The sequence below is a fragment of the Rhinichthys klamathensis genome, unplaced genomic scaffold, assembly GCF_029890125.1.
Source record: "Rhinichthys klamathensis goyatoka isolate OS25496 unplaced genomic scaffold, OSU_Roscu_1.1 h1tg000398l_1, whole genome shotgun sequence".
In the NCBI taxonomy this organism is placed as follows: Eukaryota; Metazoa; Chordata; class Actinopteri; order Cypriniformes; family Leuciscidae; genus Rhinichthys; species Rhinichthys klamathensis.
Window position 1 is genome coordinate 487501 of NW_026606900.1, and position 20333 is coordinate 507833.

The following is a 20333-nucleotide window of genomic DNA, read 5'->3' on the forward strand; positions in this document are numbered from 1 at the left end:
TGTATTCGTCTGAAAGAAGAATGTCATCTATGATGGCTTGAGGGTGAGCAAATCATGGGTGAGCAATTTTCCTTTTTGGGTAAACTCTCCCTTTAAATACATCATTCTTATGAAAATAGCCTACCTGAGATAGCTTGATGAACATAGATATATTATCGCTATCATCTGTTTGTCTTCATGTTTCAGTCAAAACGTCGACTATTTGCATGTTATTATATAAGGCATTTCCTTATATAGTTGAATACTTCTGTGGCGCTGACACTGTTTATTCTCTGTTATAAATATGATTACTGATTCACCTGCTGTTGGGGGAAGGTGTCCGGGAGAGAAATAGTTAAGAAGGAGGGGCTTAAAGTGTAAATTGCAGGTTACATTTTTTCACGAAGATAATGCAATGTGCTTACTAAACATAAAGATAAGAACCGCCCACCATTGTTTTGTATGTTTTTTATACCAAAATGCTGAATATAATATGAAAAGTTGGTACTTTTTACACTCCCCCTCCCTTCCACTAGGCTGGGCGTGACGTCATAAAAGGGACTCCAAGCCTAGAGTTACCGTTAGTCTAATGGCAAGTAGGCTAGCAATTATATAGAAACGTTTTTTAGATTCAGAAGTGATAAATGAAATAACTCAATTGTAAACATACTCGTGTGTGCTGGCTTCAAGAGGACCGTGATCCTGCCTGAAATGAGAGTAAGCTATTCGCAAAAAAAAAACGGGTTCAGGCAGCATGCGTCAAAACCAGGATATGCTGCGTGAGGCACGTCAGATTCGCCGGTCGCGGGTCGAGCTGCTCCACTAAACTCCAAAACGCATTCACCTCACTGTACGTTCACACCGCCGCCGACTTGAGCTTCCAAAGCGGCCGGAAGTCATTCATTTTCAATGGAAGCTGGCTTCTCTCAGCTGCAAGGAGCGTCAAATCCATCGGCGTCGCGTGTTGAGCGTCAATCAGAAAGTTGAAAGAAGCTGAACTTTATGGTAATGAGCTATGACACGGTTCAGCGGCAAGCAGCGGCAAAACGCCAGGAACCAATCGGAATATAGACGTCCTTCGCGCTGGCTGATTCCGGAGAAACACAATGTAAACTTTCGTTCCTACCAAAACTTTAGTTCTCTTTCATCATCTCGTGTTCAAGATCCACCTATGGGAAGGGCATCCGCACCTGACCTCTGCAGAAGCATCCAATTGCACCAAGTCTGGCCTGACAGACAGAAGCGCGTGTCCAATGCTCGGTAAGGGACCCGCCCCTTACCAAGTGTATAAAACACTAGCACGCGCTATCTTACCTCAGTTGTTATTCACTTCTCGCGACCTCTTTGCTTCGCAGCTCTACGGTTTTCGCTGACTTCACCACAGTCAACAGGAGGAAATATCTATTCGATCAGCCTCCGCCAGGCGTGATTGTCAGACAGTTGCGTTTAGTTGCGATTTATTTCTGGTTGCAAGCCACCCACGCTCGCTACCTGGATTTGCTCAGGCTGCCCGCCTGTTTCTCAGCTTTCACCTCTCCGATGGATCACAAGCTCTCCGGTCCCTCTAACCCACCGGACGTGCAGTCACGTGCATGCCCTGCCATCTGCGGTTCACTCATTGCCGCGAGGGATGCCCATCCCTTTTGCGTGGTTTGCATGGGATTAAAGCACGCGCAGGAATCGCTTTCACTTCCTGAGAACTGCACCCATTGCCTCGCCCTGCCTAGGAAGCTTCTTCGACGTAGACTCAAGGTTGCATCCACCCGAAGCACGGACGATCAGTACGACTCGGACGCTGGAGTAGGTGAAAGCGTTACAGCTCCGGGGACTTCCCAGAGCATGCCTGCTCTCAGTTGGGCTGACCAGTCTAACGAGGGCCTACTCGAGGAAATCCTTCCCGGTATTTCCTCGTTCGACTACGAGCCGCCCGGCTCAGGCGAGGACGAGGACCCCGCCGCTATACTTGAGGGCTCGGACGACGAGGAAACCATCCCGTCTATCCAAGCTCCCCCGGTTAGCGGCTTGGCTACACTGCCGCACGCGGTCCTTCTCGAGGTGTGTGAGCGAGCGGCCGCTCGTCTCGGCATGGAATGGCCGGCCCTCCAGAACGCCGCCGACCAAGAGAGGGATGTGTATGACGGCAAACTCCTAGGTCCCCCTCCCAGTCCTAGGAAGCAGCTCATGCCTGTACTCCCTGCGTGCGCTAAGCACATGCGACACTATTGGAAGGACCCGCTAGATCTTAAGCACGGCTTGGCGGGTTTGGAGGTTAAGGATATGGCAGCGTGTGGCATAGGCGACCCTCCCACCATCGAGCCCTCGATCGCCAGACACCTTAACCCCTCGCAGGGAGGGTTACTGGCCCCTCCTAGGCCAGTTCTCCCTAATAAGATGGACCGCTTCTCAGCATCTGTCTTCCAGACCTCGTACAAGGCCTCGGCTCTCGCGGTACGGGCTCTAAATGTTTCCTCCCTCCTCTCGGCCTACCAGGCTGAGCTGTTGGAGGATATGAGTTCTCATTTGGAGAAAGGCGTGTCATCGCCGACGCTGTGGAAGAAGATCGTTACCGTTAACGACCTGGGCCTTCGTAACGCCCGCCAGGCCGTCCAAGCCGGCGGACGTTCTATGGCCCTATGTGTTGTGGGGGAACGTGCCCTCTGGCTCAATCTCTCTGGTCTGCCTGACAGCGAGAAAAGACGCATAGCAGGAGCCCCAGTGGAACCAGGCCAGGCTCTTTTTGACCCTCTCCGATGGATCACAAGCTCTCCGGTCCCTCTAACCCACCGGACGTGCAGTCGCGTGCATGCCCTGCCATTTGCGGTTCACTCATTGCCGCGAGGGATGCCCATCCCTTTTGCGTGGTTTGCATGGGATTAAAGCACGCGCAGGAAGCGCTTTCACCTGCAACAGCGGTGCGATGATAAGAAGGAGGACGAGGCGTTTAAACTGTGCCTGCCTAGAAAGGCCACTCCACACCAGCCCCCCGCACGGCCCCCTCAGGCCCCGGCCACAGGACGGCCGTACCATAACACAGCCAGGCCTAAGGCTCGCAGCAGGCCACCCAGCCAGCAGCCTAGCCAGCAGCCCAACCATCCTCCTAAGCCCTGGGGTAAGACATCCTTCCCTGCGGCCGCAGCAAAAAAGCCCACCCACTCTACCCCGTCAGACGGGAAGAGGAAGAGGAAGAGGCCTACCTGATGCTCAGCTTCAGGGGCTTCTCGGTCCAGGTTTTCAGGCGACCAGCCCAGTGGACACAAGTTTGAGTTTTTCCCCCCCTTTACCCAAAAAGAGGAAGTTTTCAGCTCGAGGGACCCTTTTCCCTCGTTCGGGTGCCCAACTCCAGTTCAATATGGATATGTCACAAGTTCAGGTGTGGTCTATAAAAAATTTCCCCTCCCAGCTTCCAGTTTCAGAACTGGGGGGAAATTCGCTGTCCAAGAGTGCCCCACCACTGTTGAAAAGTGCTCAACCACAGTCTCTTCACAGTTTGCACAAACCACTTCACACACATTCAATAAAGGTTCAATTCCCTGTGTGTGTTTCAAAAATAAAAACAACAAAATAACAAAAACAACAAAAATATCAAACAGTGAGAGCGAAAGCTCTGCCAAGTGCTGTTGTTCCTCAGAAATTCTACATGTCGCCCCTAAGTTGTCCACTAGATGGCGCCATTGTATCACAAATGAACGACCCGGTTGTATTGCCAGCCCTAGGCAACTCGCCGGTGAGTGTGGGCTCTCTCACGTCACATGTGACAGCCTGGCAGTCTGTGTCTGCCCAAGAATGGGTGATTCGCACCATCATGAAGGGCTACAGACTTCAGTTTGCCAGAAAACCTCCACGTTTTAGCGGAGCTATCTTTTCTCAAACAGAAGAGAGCTCCGCGCACATTCTGAAAGACGAGATCTCTTCTCTTCTCGAGAAGGGGGTGGTGCGAGCGGTGCCTCCGCATCAATGTCAACAGGGTTTTTACTCCCGTTATTTCCTGATTCCAAAGAAGGACAGTTCACTTCGTCCTATTCTGGATCTCAGAGTGTTGAACAAACATTTAAGGAAATACAATTTCAGAATGTTAACCCACAATGTTCTTTCTCGTGCAATAAAACAGAGCGATTGGTTCACATCGATCGATCTGAAAGATGCTTTTTTCCACATAAGCATTTATCCGCCACACAGGAAGTTTCTTTGTTTCGCCTTCCAAGGCATATGTTACGAATTTACAGTGCTTCCATTTGGCCTAGCACTCAGTCCAAGAGTGTTTTGTACGTGTGCGGAAGCGGGGTTAGCCCCGCTGAGAATAGCGGGGCTCAAAATCCTGACTTACATAGACGATTGGCTGATTATAGCCGATTCGAGAGAGATCGTCATGCAAAACACGGCCCGTGTGCTCGCTCACATCACAGCGCTCAGCTTCAGAGTGAATGTGAGCAAGAGCAATTTCACTCCCGCGCAGAGAGTTATTTTTCTGGGTTTGGAGCTGAATTCGGTGACAATGCGCGCGCGTCTCTCACAAGAGCGCGTTCTCTCCTTAATGAATTGCCTCTCACAATTCAAAGAAGGAACGAGAGTACATTATCGCGCATGTCTCAGGCTACAGGGTCTTATGGCTGCGGCTATACATGTCCTGCCTTTGGGCCTTCTGAGAATGAGAGCATTCATGAAGTGGGTTTTAGCTCTTCATCTCAGCCCTTTAAGCGATCTCCGCCGCTCTGTCACAGACCTTATGCTCTACGCTCGTGCACAGCAGCGCTGCGCCACTGGAGGAACCTAGAGTTTTACGCGCATGGGACCCCTCTCGGGGCGATTATGCTGCGGAAAGTAGTGACGACAGATGCGTCCTTAACAGGATGGGGAGCCACGCAAGAGGGCAGAACAGTGAATGGGGTGTGGCCAAGCACACTTCACTCAGCCCATATAAATTATTTAGAGCTCCTCACTGTGTGGAAGGCTCTGAATCACTTTCTGCCCCGTTTGCAGGGCATCATGTGCTGGTGCGCTGCGACAACACGACAGCTGTAGCATATATCAACCGCCAGGGGGGGATGCGCTCCTCCAAGCTGCATGCTCTCGCTCACAGGCTGTTAGTATGGAGCAGACGGCACTTTCTGTCGATACGGGTGACCCATGTCCCCATGCATACTGAACAGGGGTGCAGACCTCTTGTCAAGGGGAAATCCTCTCTACGGAGACTGGCGCCTCCATCCTCAGATAGTGGGTCTACTGTGGAGGAGGTTCGGCCAGGCAACCGTAGATCTCTTCACCTCGTGCGAAAACGCCCATTGTCCTATGTTCTTCTCGCTACGGGACGAAGACGCCCCCCTCGGCGTGGACGCACTGGCCCACCCGTGGCCCAAGGTGCTGCTCTATGCATTTCCTCCCCTTTGCCTCATAACGCCGTCTCTGGCCAGGGTGAGGGAACAGAGCTTGACCATGATTTTGATAGCTCCCAGGTGGCCCAAGGCGCCGTGGCTCTCAGAGATTATCCCTCTGCTGTATGCCCAGCCATGGCCCCTCCCACTTCGCACAGACCTTTTGTCTCAAGCGAACGGGGAAATTTATCACCCGCACCCAGACAGGGTGGCCCTCTGGGCCTGGCCCGTGAGAGGGCCAACTTAAACACATTGGGGCTCCCCCCACGTGTTGTGGCCACCATTCAGTGTGCCAGAGCCTCTTCGACACGGTCTCTTTACGACTGTAAGTGGCGTGTGTTCGAAGAGTGGTGTGAAGGGCGACGGGTAACGTCATATCAGTGCTCAATCACTGACATTTTATGCTTTTTGCAGGACCTTATGGACAAGGTAAGATCCTTTTCCACTATTAAGGTCTATTTAGCGGCTATCGCTGCATGTCATGTGGGGTTCAACAGCGCTACGGTGGGGCAACACCCCCTTATTCGTAGGTTTATGAAGGGCGCACGCCGCTCTCTTCCAGTCCCCAGGAGAGTCGTTCCTGAGTGGGACCTCTCCATGGTGCTGGACGCAATGTCTCAACAGCCGTTTGAGCCCCTGGGGAGTATTTCCCTTAAGAATTTGTCTTTCAAGACAGCTTTGCTCCTGGCCTTGGCATCTGCCAAGCAGGTCAGTGATATGCATGCACTCTTTGTTCATCCCTCGTGCACTAAATTCTCTCTCAGTGGAGATAAGGTTTTTCTCAGGCCCAACCCGGCCTTTATGCCAAAATGCTTCCTGGCATTCACTTGTGAGGTGATTTTTGGGGACAGTTAAGACACCTCCTGATACCCGTGTTTAGGTTGTACACGTTCAGGAAATAAACCTCAGCCGTTTGGTGCTTGTAAACCGGATCCTCGTCTCCTGTCTGTTTCTCTGGGAAAGTGAACGACGCCAAACTGGTGTCAGAAGTGGGACCTTAAAACCACAGCTTTCTACTCGTGATTCCCAGAAAAAGATGGAGAATAAGCCGGCAAGATCGTTATAGAGGTTATAGAGGGGATATTGGATGAACGGCTAAGCGGAACGTTAAGCAACAATAATGTTGGTTGCCCCAGGGTTTTTGCTGCATGCTCCGGGGAGCAGACTCAGTCACAAACTTCTATGGCAAATACGTCCCAGAGGGAACTTGTGGTTTGTTGGCTCTGTGGAAAAACGGGTCATTTGCGCCGGGAATGTGCGATCCTGAATGTGGCTGTGTCCACTCCGCCGTCGGGAAATGGACAGGGGCCGAAGTAGAGGGAGGTGCTCTCGGCCCATCAATCATTTCAGAACCTCCATGTGGATCGTCTTAGCTTTGGCTAGTCCAGTAGAGTGCTGCCGAATAGAGGCCAAAGTGGATGGACAACTGGTGCGTGCCTTGTTGGATACTGGCTCTACAGTCACCATTATTCATCCTAAATTCTTGACAAGGAGGGTCCTTCAGACCACTCGTTTTCCCCTAGTCACTGTCATGGGTGAGAAAGCAACTTTGATGGGCTGTTGTGAGGCAGAAATCTGTGTGGAGGGACACAGTACAGTTATGTGGGTTTCGGCCGCTGAGATTCCAGAATATTGTCTCCTGGGTATCGATTTCCTGCACCAGGAAGCTGCGGTTTTGGACTTGAAGGCGGTGACCCTAACGCTAGCTGGAAAATGTTCGGTTCCAATTCACTTTAATTCTAGTCGCTTTACGTGGGGCGTCTGAATCCTAGCTCACAAGCCCAGGGGGTCCCAGGTCCAAACACTTCCAGTTTGTCACCAACATTACAGTCTGTAGAGATACCATTGTCTGGCTCTACGGTCGGGCTTTCCACCATTCCACCACCAGCCGTCTCTGATAGTGGGAACGGCAGTCAAGTTGGGGAGAGCCCAGTTTTGATGCAAGCGGCAAGAGCTGTTTGGGAGAGAAGTAGTGAGGGTTTGGAGGAACTCCAGAAGCAGAAATTATGGCAGGTAATGGAACGCCATGATAACCTCTTTGCCGCCTAAGCCAGTGATGTTGGGCAGACGAAGTTGGTACAGCATTGTATAAACACGGGGAGTGAGTGTGGCAGGGGTGGCCACTGATGAGCAGAAGACGGCAGCTGTTCGCGATTGGCCGGTTCCGTGCAGCCTTAGGCAGTTGCGGGCTTTCCTAGGACTAGCGTCGTATTATCGGAAATTCGTCCCTGGGTTCGCCACTGTTGCCACTCCCCTCCATGAGTTGACAAAGAAATCACAGCGGTTCCAGTGGGGGCAAGAACAGCAGCAGGCTTTTGAAAGCCTGAAGGAAGCTTTGTGTCATACGCCAGTCTTGGCCGCCCCAGACCCTAGATTGCCATTCATCCTGGACACCGATGCCAGCAATGTAGGTCTGGGTGCTGTTCTCTCCCAGGAAGGGGGAAAAGGGAGAGAGGGTGATTGCCTATTACAGTCGGGCCTTCAACAGGGCAGAGCGTAATTACTGTGTGACCTGACGAGAACTTTTAGCTGTGGTGGAGGCAGTCAGCCATTTCAGGCATCACCTCTGCGGCCTTCATTTTGTGATCCGAACAGATCATGCTTCCCTACGTTGGTTGTTGTCTTTCCGGGAGCCAGAGGGACAGGTGGCACGGTGGATAGAACGCCTGCAGGAGTTTCAATTCACCATTCAGCATCGCAAGGGGGAAAGTCACCAGAATGCGTACGGGTAGGGGGAGTGGCTATGACGCGGAGCTGAGCGGTCGCATTCTCGATCCCTCCGTAGGAATCGGCTAAATTTGCTTATCCTGAGTTAAAAGCGAACGTAATCCTTCACCAAACTTAAATTTAGTGCATCTGTAATCTAAGACATGTCGACCAAACAATCTAAAGCCAGCTCGGGTCATCAAAAAAAAGCTCAGAACAGGGCCGACCGACTCGAAGAAGCAGAGGAAGATGCTAGCATGCTAACCACTGATGTGCACTCTTCCGGAGCAGCAGGGATTTTAGAGGCTATTGCAGCCCTGAAAAATGACTTCAGCTCCAAATTTGACGGAGTTTTGACCGCAATCAACGAGATTAGTGTGTTAGTGTGTGATTGATCAGTTTATAACTGCTCCTCGTTAGTAGTGGATCAGTTGAGCGTCTTGCTCGCTCTTAAAGGGATACTCCACCGTTTTTTCATATTAAACTATGTTATTCTCTTATCTAAGACGAGTTGATACATACCTCTCTCGTCTCAGTGCGTGCACTGAATCGCTCTGTCGGGCGGAGAACTTTGAGAGCAGTTAGCTTAGCCCCATTCATTGTATATGGGCCAAACAGAGATGAAGTTAGAAGCGACCAAACACATCCACGTTTTCTCTATTTAAATATAGTTACACGAGTAGTTACACGACCAAGTATGGTGACACTAAATAAAATGTGGCGCTTTTTATAAGCGGGTAAAATGGATAACTATAATGTATGGCGGAATAGCACTTATTGGGAGCACTTTGACTCGGCGCTGTAATATCTTCACTCGTGAAAAGTCCTCTCTCCCTGTCATTTCCGTCAATAGAACCAACGTGACCTGCACGCCTGCAGTAGTAGTAGTTTTTTGTGCAGAGTTGACGAAGTATGAGGGAGAGGGAGAGGGGGGAGAGGACTTTTCACGAGTGAAGATATTACAGCGCCGAGTCGAAGTGCTCCCAATAAGTGCTATTCCGCCATACATTATAGTTATCCATTTTACCCGCTTATAAAATGCGCCACATTTTATTTAGTGTCACCATACTTGGTCGTGTAACTACTCGTGTAACTATATATAAATAGAGAAAACGTGGATGTGTTTGGTCGCTTCTAACGCTTCTAAGTTCTCCGCCCGACAGAGCGATTCAGTGCACGCACTGAGACGAGAGAGGTATGTATCAACTCGTCTTAGATAAGAGAATAACATAGTTTAATATGAAAAAACGGTGGAGTATCCCTTTAATGCCACCAGGGAAGGTAAGCCGTCTCGTTTGAGGAGACAGTGCTGGGATTAAGTTTAGGGGTTATAAATGTACATTTTATTTTGTAATTCGGGATAACGGCATACACTCCAATTGTTTTAAAGGGGTCATATAATGCCATTTTTGTACAAGCTAATATGATTCTTTAGGATCTAAATTAAAAGTTTGTAATATACTTTAATTAAAAATTCTCATTAGTATTGTAAGAAAACACTTATTTTACCTGGTCAAAAACAGCTCTGTTTTCAGCACGCCGTTTCAGTGCATATGACTTTAAATGATAATGAGCTTTGCTCACCCCGCCTCTCTGTTCTGCGCATACACTGTTTGTAACACAATAACACAATAACCACGCGTTGTTCATTATAAACGTGGGATTATGAATTATATTGAGAACGTTGTGCATAGAAAACATGCTGTAATGTACCCTGAGTGTAAACCGACGCATTCATCGTGAAGCGTGCAGCTAGCGATTTGCAAAGATTAATATAAATATTAATATAAAGATTAATAAAACGTTACACTCACTTTAGTTCTTCTGAAGGTTCAGCAGGAAGACGAATAGGTTCCGATCCTTTATTCAGGTGCAGCTTCTCAGCAAAACCAGCTTTACACTGATCCTCGTTTATAAAGCAGTCCACTGAGAAATGATTCGGCAAACATGAGAGCATTGACGTTGCTCGTGGGGAATATTCCCTTCGAAAACAAACTCAGCCACTGCGTCTTCAGCGGTTCGGATTTAGGAACATTAAAATGACTGCTGTATTCGTTATTGCACCCAAGAACAGAACACCACAATCGCTTAGACGCCATTCTGCTCATAGACAGTGCTCCAGCATATCAACAATGACCGCGCCGATCCGCGCGGACTATGATTGACAGGACGAGCGAGGGCGGGTCTGTGTTGAATCGCTCCTGTCAATCAACAATCGCGGGAGGGGCGTCCGTTTTATTGACGTCACAAAAACGAACGGCTCAATTTGAGGCAGGGGAAAACATATATGGAGATTAAAACAAAAACACTGGATGGATTTTTATCATTATATGATGGTTGTGTACAGGCACTGCCAACACACATTTCAGTACAATCAACTTGTAAAAGTGCATGTACCATTAGATGACCCCTTTAAGAACGAGATTACAGTTTACATCATTCCTTCCTATTACGTATATGGCCTGGTTGAAAATGTTTATGCTTGATTTTATTTTATGTCTTCTAATCTAAATTTGAAGCTTACATCCTGGAATGTTAGAGGTATGGTGAAGTTGGCTAAAATGAAGCAAATCCTCAGTAGGGTTAAACAACTCAAATCGTTAGTTGTATATCTCCAAGAAACCCACTTATTATCAGATGAAGTGATAAAGATAAAAAGGAGATGGCCAGGGCAAGTAATATCAGCCTCCTACTTATCACACACTCGAGTGGTGATGATCCTGATTCATAAATTGATACCCTTTAAAGTGGACAGCGTCATCCGTGACATAGGGGGTAGATACCTGATTGTCCAAGGTACATTGATAAATGAGAAGATAAACATGATTAATATATATGCCCCAAACAAAGACAATCCCAAATTCTTTGAAAATCTATTTTTATTAATTGCTTCTCTCCCAGGGAAAGCTCTAATAGCAGGTGATTTCAACTGCACTTTAGACCCTAAATTGGATCTGTCAACTGGGATGGATTCCTCTCATATACAAAGTAGGAAAAAACTGTAACAGTATATAAATTTTCTTAATTTGTGCGACCCCTGGAGGAGTCTGAACCCAGATAAATTAGAATTCTCCTGTTATTCTCCCCGATTTAAGTCATACTCACAAATAGATTTTTTCCTGATTTCCAGCTCTATGCTCTCCTCTGTGATAGAATGTAACTATAACAGCATACTGCTGTCAGATCATTCCCCTACTTCACTGGTGTTTAGAGCCCAAGGGGTAGTTAAAGGGAACCCTAGATGGAGATTTCATCCCAGATGGCTTTCTGACTCGAATTTCCTGCAATTTTTAGATGTTCAAATTGAGTCGTTATTCAATACAAATACAGATGAGACCTCTGCTATTGTCAGATGGGAAGCCTTTAAGGCATACATCAGAGGCATGATTATATCTTACACCAGTTGAAAAACAAACAAACTCAAGTTGAAAATGAATGAGCTTGACCACAGAATTAGACAATTGGAAAGAGAGGCCTTTTTGGACGGCTCTACAAAAATAAAACAAGAATTAAAGTTACTTAAAGCCCAATATGAGGAAATTTCCACATCAAAAGCAGAAAATATTTTAATCCGGTTCAAACAGAGTTACTATGACCAAGGTGAAAAAACGGGGAGATTGCTAGCCTGGCGAATAAAACAATTAGATGCGGACAGGGCAATTACTGCAATTCAAACTCAGAGTGGAGCAATAACAACAGACCCACAGGAAATTAATGATACTTTCTCCATCTACTAAAAAATATTATATTCATCCGAATCCTCGGGGAGTCTGGAAACACAATCTGAGTTTCTGGATGATCTTTATATCCCTCCATTATCAGTTGATTTTAAAGAACAATTGGATAGGGAACTAGATGCCTCAGAAATCGCTGACGCCATTACTAATATGAGAGGAGGTAAAGCCGCAGGCCCAGATGGTCTTCCGGTTGATATCTACAAGATATTTAAAGATAAATTAATTGAACAACTTTTAGATATGTAGGAGGAAGCCTTTCAACAGGGTTGTCTTCCAGATTCCCTGAGGAGCACGCTGATAACACTTATTTTGAAACACAATAAATCCCCTACCAATTGCACGTCGTATAGACCTATTTCACTGCTCAACACAGATGCTAAGATTATCGCTAAAGTAATGGCTAGAAGACTGGAACTGGTGCTCCCGACAGTGATCAATCCAGATCAGAATGGTTTTGTGAAAAACCGTCAAGCTTTCCATAATGTCAGAAGGGTGTTGAATTTGATACATGCGAAGGAGGGAACCTCTGATGCCGTTATTCTGTCCTTAGATGCTGAAAAAGCATTCGACAGTGGAGTGGAGCTATTTATTTGATGTGTTATCTCGCCTTGGCTTTGGTAACTACTTTCGAAAATGGATTGAGACACTCTATACTGACCCAATGTCAGAGGTCTCCACCAACTATATAATATCATCTCCTTTCAAACTCACAAGAGGTACTCGTCAGGGGTGCCCTCTCTCACCAATGCTATTTGTTTTAGCAATGGCGGTGAGATCACACCCCTCAATTTCAGGTATAAAAGTATCGGACACCGAACATCGTATTGTAATGTATGCTGACGACACCCTCTTACTCCTAACAGACCTAAGGAACTCAATTTTTAATTTGACCAATTTAATTGACACATTCGGTCATGTTTTTGAATAAGCGGGAGCGAATAAATCCGGTGATAAACCACCCTTTCAATAATGCGGTAAATGGATTTAAATATCTAGGTATCACCATTACCCCAATCATTAAAGACTTAGTACCCTGTAACTATGATCCTATGATTTATACAGTAACTGAATCCATGTAACTGGTCATCAATGCCAATCTCCCTTTTAGGGCGTATAAATATAATCAAGATGAATTTACTACCAAAGTTTTTATACCTATTTCAATCCATCCCTTTACCCCCGCCGCCACAGTTCTTCTCCAAAATGAAGCAACTATTTACTAAGTTTATCTGGAATAAGAGGAGGCCAAGGTTGAGGCTGTCACTTCTTTACCTGCCTAATGAGAGAGGAGGGTTACAACTACCCAATTTACAATGGTACTTTTGGGCTGCTCAAATTAGAGCTGCATTGTACTGGTTTTCCCATGAACCTTACTTACCATGGGTACAAATTGAAAGTATCTGCACTAAAGGCCAGCGACTTGACACTTATTTATACTCTGCATCTGTCAAAAAACTGTGGCGGCTCACTGATAACCCCTTTGTGAGAAACACAATTAATGTCTGGCATGATGTACAGTCAATTCTTGGTGAATCTACTTTTTTCTCAGGCTTTTCACCAATATGGGGGAATGATAACTTCTCTCCTGGAAAAAAAGACCAAGGTTTTAAAATGTGGGCAACAAAGGGCATCTGTAAAGTTATGGATCTATATAAGGAAGGTAAACTAGCTTCTTTTGAGGAACTTAGTAATGAATATGATATACCTCGGACACATTTATTTAAATATTTACAGTTAAGGAGTTTTGTTTATGCACAGACACATTCCTATACACAACCTCACTTGTCCATGTTAGAAAACCTAGCAGTAAATAATTGTACTGGCAAGGGTCAGATATCTTTACTCTATAACATTCTGGTTAAAAACCATAAAGACTCTACTGAGCATAAGAAAACCCAATGGATAAATGACTTACAAACAGATATCTCAGAGGAGAATTGGAGAGAGATATGCTCTAGAGCACAACTCCTAACAATAAATACCCATCTCAAACTGATTCAGTATAATTGGATTATGAGGACTTATGTTACTCCGGAAAGACTGAATAAGATGCCCTGGAAATATTGGAATATTAGAAATCGGTTTGTGGTAGTCGCGATGGACTACTTTACAAAATGGCAAGAGGCCTATGCTGTTCCCAACCAGGAGGGTCGGGGACAGTGGCGGATGTCCTGTTGGAAGGTGTGTTTGCTCGCTTTGGGGTTCCCTCTGAGATGCATACTGATCAGGGAAGGAACTTTGAGTCCCATGTGTTCTCTGAGTTCTGCCGGCAGTTGGGCATCCGGAAGACAAGGACAACTCCCCTACACCCCCAGAGTGATGGGTTAGTAGAGAGGTACAATCGAACACTGGCCACCCAGCTAGCCCTGTGTGTGAGCCAGGATCAAAAGGACTGGGATCTTCAGTTGCCGATGGTCCTGCTTGCAAGTCGGAGTGCGGTGCAGGAGACCACTGGATGTACGCCAGCTCTCCTCATGCTGGCCATAGAATTGCGAACCCCATCCTCCCTGTTGATGGGTCAACCGCCAGATGCACCAAAGGCTCCACACGGATTGGAGTATGCCCATCAGCTACAGGACCGGCTGCAGTCAGCCCATGAGTTTGCTCGTCGTCAGGCTTTGCAGGTGGGTATACGCCAAAAACGGGCATATGACCATCATTGTACGGGAAGGGATTTTAATGATGGAGAGCTGGTATGGATCTATAGTCCGAAGAGGAAAAAGGGACATTCACCTAAGCTGGATTGTGTCTGGGTAGGACCCTGTTACGTAGTGAAGAGGCTTGGAGAGTCTGTTTATCGTATTCGGAAGAGTGGCAACCTTTCAAGAGCAGAGGACAATGGCAGACCACTGGGGCGACCCACCCTGCGAACGAAGGAGCTGGAGACGCAGCGTCGGACAAGGGGTGGGAAACCTCAGCGGGCTGTGAAGAGGGTGACCCTTTGACCCAGGCTCCTGGGGGCACTCTGGATACTCTCGGAGGAGCTGGAGACACAGCGCCGGGAGGGTCTGGAGATCTTCTGGGTCGGTCTGGGTTGGAGGCGCCTGAAGATAGCACCATGAGCCCTGATCATTGTTTGAATGGCAGCAGACACAGTGGAGGCCGTCGTATCACCCCGGTGGTGGAGTACCGGCCAACTACTCCCTTGAGGCATGGGCTACCTGCCAGTGGGCTGCGGCAGACCCCAAGAGCGAGGACTGGATCACGGCTTCGGCCCAGAGAGGCACTTCGGATGCCCCGGCATTTCATGGATTTCACCTTCCTCGGGGACAAGGAAACCTGAGGAGGGGGCAATGTGGTGCTGACTGTTTATTCTATGTTATAAATATGATTACTGATTCTCCTGCTGTTGGGGGGAGGTGTCAGTTGAGGAAAATAGTTAAGAGGGAGGGGCTTAAGGACGGAAAGTGGGGAGAGAAAGAGAAAAACTGAACGGTGCGAAGGAAAGTGAGTCTAACGTTACATCTCTTTTTGGGCGTTCATGTTGTTTTTGGGGACAGTTAAGACACCTCCTGATACCCGTGTTTAGGTTGTACACGTTCAGGAAATAAACCTCAGCCGTTTGGTGCTTGTAAACCGGATCCTTGTCTCCTGTCTGTTTCTCTGGGAAAGTGCACAACGTCACACTTCTATGTACTTTCTGCGCGAGGGATGAATCAGTATATGTACTGGGCTTCCAGTAGGCTATGAATGAAACAGATGACGTGAGTGTTTAGCGCTCCATATCGCTATCATCTCCCCATTTTGGGTCCAAATAGAAAAATAATACTAAAATACTTTGTAACGTGGAAAACTTGAGTAGTTTTTAAGCAAACTACTTATTTACTCTTACTTGAGTCATATTATTTTTCAGTACTTCTACTTGTACTCAAGTAAATTATTACTTAAGTACAATTTGTTAGTACTCTTTCAGTTTCCACCACTGCCGACCAGTGTCCTTTCTCCACTGTTTTTATAGAGATTAAAAAAAGTAAATTGAGATAAAAAAATTTAATGGCTAACACGAAATGTAAATGGTACAGTATATTTGAAAGTCTTTTTTTTTGTTTAAAGTATTTTGTTTACAGTAACCAAGTGATTATTTCCCCCTTTAGCAAACAGGAAGAGCTAGAGAGAGCCAGCATGTCTAATGCCAGACTAATGTCTTCACCCATTTGTTTGGTGGAGAATGTGAACGGATCTCTCCGCGTCTGTAAGGATGCCATTGAGCTCCTGAGTAGAATCAAGGAGCCGGTGGTGGTGGTGTCTGTGGTGGGACTCTACCGTACGGGGAAGTCTTACCTTATGAACCGCCTGGCAGGACAACAGTCAGGTGATAGAACTGTCTAGACACGCTAACTTAATGTATGAATAAATTAGCTACATCGTGATAATAATAATAAAAAATTGAATTGCCTCAGGCTTTGCTCTTGGCAACACTATTGAGTCGAAAACCAAAGGCATCTGGATGTGGTGTGTCCCTCACCCCGATAAAGAAGGACACACTCTGGTGCTGCTGGACACAGAGGGACTTGGTGATGTGGACAAGGTGAGGACAAGGATTGAGCTGTAGATTTGTTAATATTGTTATATGGTTGATGCTTTGATTTTGAAGACACTGTGTTTCAGGGAGACTCTAAGAATGACGGCTGGATTTTTTCTCTGGCCGTTCTGCTCAGCAGCACTCTGGTGTACAACAGCCGCGGCACCATCGATAACAATGCAGTGGAAAATCTACAGTATCCTTTAATCGGCCACGTAACCCACATCCTCTTTCAAATATACAAACATACACTTTGCAAGATGCTGTTATTTCTCAATGTGCTGCAGCTACGTTAGTGAGCTCGCTGAGCAGATCAAGATCAGATCGACAGAAGCAGCAGACGAGGAGGAAGATGATTCCAAATTTGTGCTCTTTTTTCCATCATTCATCTGGGTGGTTAGAGATTTCACCTTGGAACTGGTAATTGATGGAAAGAAAGTGACTCAGGATGAGTACCTTGAGTTTGCCCTCCAGCTGAAAAAAGGTATTTTAGACAGAAATTCTATAAACATCAAGCACCAGTATGTGAATTTAAATAATTAGACACTAAATATTAACAACAATAAAAAAATGTTGACACAATCTTCTTTGGTAAAATGTGTTATTTTTTCCTAAAAACTTAATTTAGGTGTAAATAAGAAAATCAGCGACTACAACCTGCCCCGTCAATGCATCCGAAACTATTTCCCATCCCGGAACTGTTTCGTGTTCCCATCTCCTGCCTCGCCTGAAAACATGAGACGCTTAGAAAGCTTGCAAGAACGGGACCTTGTAGCAGATTTTCTGGAGGTCACGGGTCGTTTTTGTGACCACATCTTTCACAGGAGTGCTGTGAAAACACTGAAAGGAGGACACAGAGTTACTGGCATATGTGTGTGTTTTACCAATTTAAGTTATTGGAAATTTTCAGTGTTCAGAGTGTGAACTTCGACCCATAAGCCTTTATATTTTTGAAAAGGTTAAATTTGTTTGTCTGTTGTCAGTGCTCGGGCACCTGGTTGAGATTTATGTGGATACAATCAGCAGTGGGAAGGTGCCCTGTCTGGACAATGCAGTGGTTACTCTCGCAAATCTAGAGAACCAGGCAGCTGTTCAAGAAGCGTTGCTCGTGTATCAGAGTGGGATGGAAGAGGTAAGACACACAAGTTCATATATTTAGTTAGCACTGATACTCAGCAAACTGTCCTTGACTTATCTAAAGCTGATTTGATATGATGTTAAATAAAATGATACATAAATATACATAATATGTACAGGTCACCTACAGCAGGCAATATTTTAAAGCATCATGTTATTAATTTAACATGTTAATATTCAGTAAATAAATAAAGCTCTGCCTTTGTCAAATTCACAGAGTTATTCTTTTTTTTTAACTGAACAGTTTTAATTTAAGTACTCTAATTTAATTGTTACAGCCATTCATTCTTTGCAGGTGAAGAACAAGTTCCCAGTAAATGTGGATGATATTTCCACTGAGCACCAGAAGTTCAGCAGGCTGGCCACCTCTGAGTTTATGAAACGCTCTTTTAAAGATGAAAAAGGAGAATACCTAATAAAACTAGTGGTGAGTTTTTAAATGCACAATTGGATGCACACACTCATTATAATGCAGCTATATTCCTAAATTAATATAGCTATAATGTAGTTATTTAATCATTATGCTTTATTTTAAATTATATTTAGCTGAAGTATTTAAATATTGTCCTTGAGAAAAAAATAATCTTTTTATTTTAGGGAAGTTGGAGGGGGGCATAGATGGACCAATAACTCAGCTAGTATAACAGATTTTTCCAGTGTTTATATGTGATGTATGTACTGTATGTGTGTGTATGTATGTTTAGGAAAACATAGATGTACACTATATAGGCCTGCTGAAAGAGAATGAGATGGCGTCAGAGAGAAAGTGTCAAGATCTGCTGAAGAATCTGTTCTCTGAGATGAATAAACGGCTGCAGAATGGAGAGTACAGTCAGTCTGGAGGACATGAACTCTACTGCAGAGACAGAGACGCCATTGTTGAACAGTACCGCAGAGAACCCAACAAAGGTGTATCGGTGAGGACACGTTCTGTGTGTTTTTACGTAATGGTTCTTTGAGTACACATAGAGTTATGAGTATGTCTATAGATGTGTTCTAATATACTGTATATGTTTATGTGCACTGCAGGCTGAGGCCGTGCTGAACGAGTTTCTGAATGAGCGAGGAGCTGAAGCAAACAGCATCCTCTACACGGACACAAAACTCACTGAAAACGACAGAAAGATTCAAGGTAAATCTTTACCAACCGTGTAAATATATGTAATTCATTAACCAGCAAACCTGCAGAATTTGTAATTGAAAAAATGCATATGAGATGGAAACCAAACCCAAATTCTTAAAGCATCTTGGAGTTCAGATTCGGGAGGTTTAGTATTAGCATTAGGGGCAGTTGTAGCCTAATGGTTAGAGAGTCACACTGGTAACCCGAAGGTTGGGGGTTTGATTCTCAATACCAGCAGGAAATGACTGGGGTTCCCTTGAGTAACCCCCAATCGCTCCCCGGGTGCCACAGCAAAAATGGCTGCCCACTGCTCTGGGTGTGTGTGTGTGTCCACGGTTTGCAGTGTGTGTTCACTACTCACTACTCCTAATGTGTGTGCACTAACTTGGATGGGTTAAAAGCATTGGACAAATTCTGAGTATGGGTTACCATATTTGGCCGTCACGTCACTTCCACTTTCACTTAGCATCATGTTTCACATTATTTCTCTCCTTTTTTATCTTGATTGACAGAAGAAAAGGAGAAGAATGCTCTGCTGGAAAGGAAGTATAAAGAGGAAGAGGAGAAACGCATTCAGGTTGAACGAATGACGCAGGCAGAAAAAGAGCAACAGGAGGAGCGAATGAGGCAGATGGAGGAGAAGTTCAACCAGGAGAGGGATCAGCTGCAGAAGGAGATGGACAGAGCTATTGAGAGCAAACTGAAGGAGCAGGCGGAGATGCTAAACAAAGGCTTTAGGGAGAAAGCTGATTTTCTGGATGAAGAGATAAAGAATCTTAAGAAAGAAAAGGAAGAGAAAAGTTCTGGGGGTTATATAAATGAATATCTGATGCCTATTGTTGGAGCTTGTAAAGAACTCTTTCCTGCCATGCTCCAATACAAGGTGATGATGAAAGGACTTAAATAAATACCGCTTTAATGCAAATCACTGTTGAATTACAAATTGATTCATTTAAAGTTATAGCTTATAAAACTCAATCATGAGTAGGTTTTATTTAGTAAGATTATATTTAGTTTGAGTAGAGTGCTAATTCACATTCTTACAGTGTACTGTGCACAAACATTATGTACTGTGTTGCTGGTTATGGGAAAATCCATAGTTTTAAGCATGTAGTAAGACATACAAGTTTGCCTGTATTTAGTAGACCTTCATTTCACATACTGTTTGTGTTTGTATGTAACCATTGCATTTTTCAAACAATGTTACAGTCATTATATTCATCAGATTAAAATTCATCATTGTTTAATTTGTACGTTCATAAACCTTGAAGCTGTTGTCGTCACAAACTCCTTTTCCCATTTTTTGGAGTCAATTTGACTCCCGAGCTTAGCTTTAGAAGCTGATGTAAACAACTTCTTAACTCCTTTTAAAAGCGTGAGGATTTAGAATACAAGAAATGGTCGCATGTAAAGTTTGAATTGCGCAGTCATGCCAAATTTGTAGGCCAAACCGGAAGGCTAGTTTTTCATGGGTTCTCAGGAATTTCCTCTTGATTTTTAAAGCTGATGTGTAAAATAAGGTCTGTGATGAAATTTACTTGGACAGACTTTTCCACAAAAACACAGTCCTACCTAAAAATTTATTTTGAAGCCTTTTTTAAAACGCAACATGCTTTTAACGCAAAACGCAAACGCAAAGTTACTATATAACAAATTCAGCTTCTAAATGGTTGTCCTTATGTTGTTGGCACAAATTAGACAGAACTTTGTATGCCTTGTATTAAAACAAAGCATACTACTGTAAGTACAGTACCATTTCA

General features: G+C 45.3%; 1 protein-coding gene and 1 pseudogene across 1 annotated transcript; both read left to right on the forward strand.

The window, feature by feature from the left end:
* Positions 1-3349: 3349 nt before the first annotated feature.
* On the forward strand, positions 3350-5833 carry LOC130070255 (uncharacterized; annotated as a pseudogene).
* Positions 5834-15867: 10034 nt separating this feature from the next.
* LOC130070258 (guanylate-binding protein 1-like) lies at positions 15868-19820 on the forward strand. Its single transcript, XM_056234579.1, has 10 exons — positions 15868-16103; positions 16192-16319; positions 16400-16509; positions 16601-16797; positions 16942-17184; positions 17297-17445; positions 17746-17877; positions 18155-18367; positions 18480-18582; positions 19086-19820. The coding sequence occupies exons 1-10, from the start codon at positions 15914-15916 to the stop codon at positions 19478-19480; spliced, it is 1860 nt and encodes a 619-aa protein (XP_056090554.1). The 5' UTR covers positions 15868-15913; the 3' UTR covers positions 19481-19820.
* Positions 19821-20333: the final 513 nt, after the last annotated feature.

Coding starts and splice junctions, on each gene's coding strand:
- LOC130070258 (XM_056234579.1), top strand. CDS start 15,914: ATGTCTAATGCCAGACTAATGTCTTCACCCATTTGTTTGGTGGAGAAT. Junction 16,320..16,399: donor GACTTGGTGATGTGGACAAG/GTGAGGACAAGG, acceptor ACTGTGTTTCAG/GGAGACTCTAAGAATGACGG. Junction 17,446..17,745: donor ATCAGAGTGGGATGGAAGAG/GTAAGACACACA, acceptor CATTCTTTGCAG/GTGAAGAACAAGTTCCCAGT.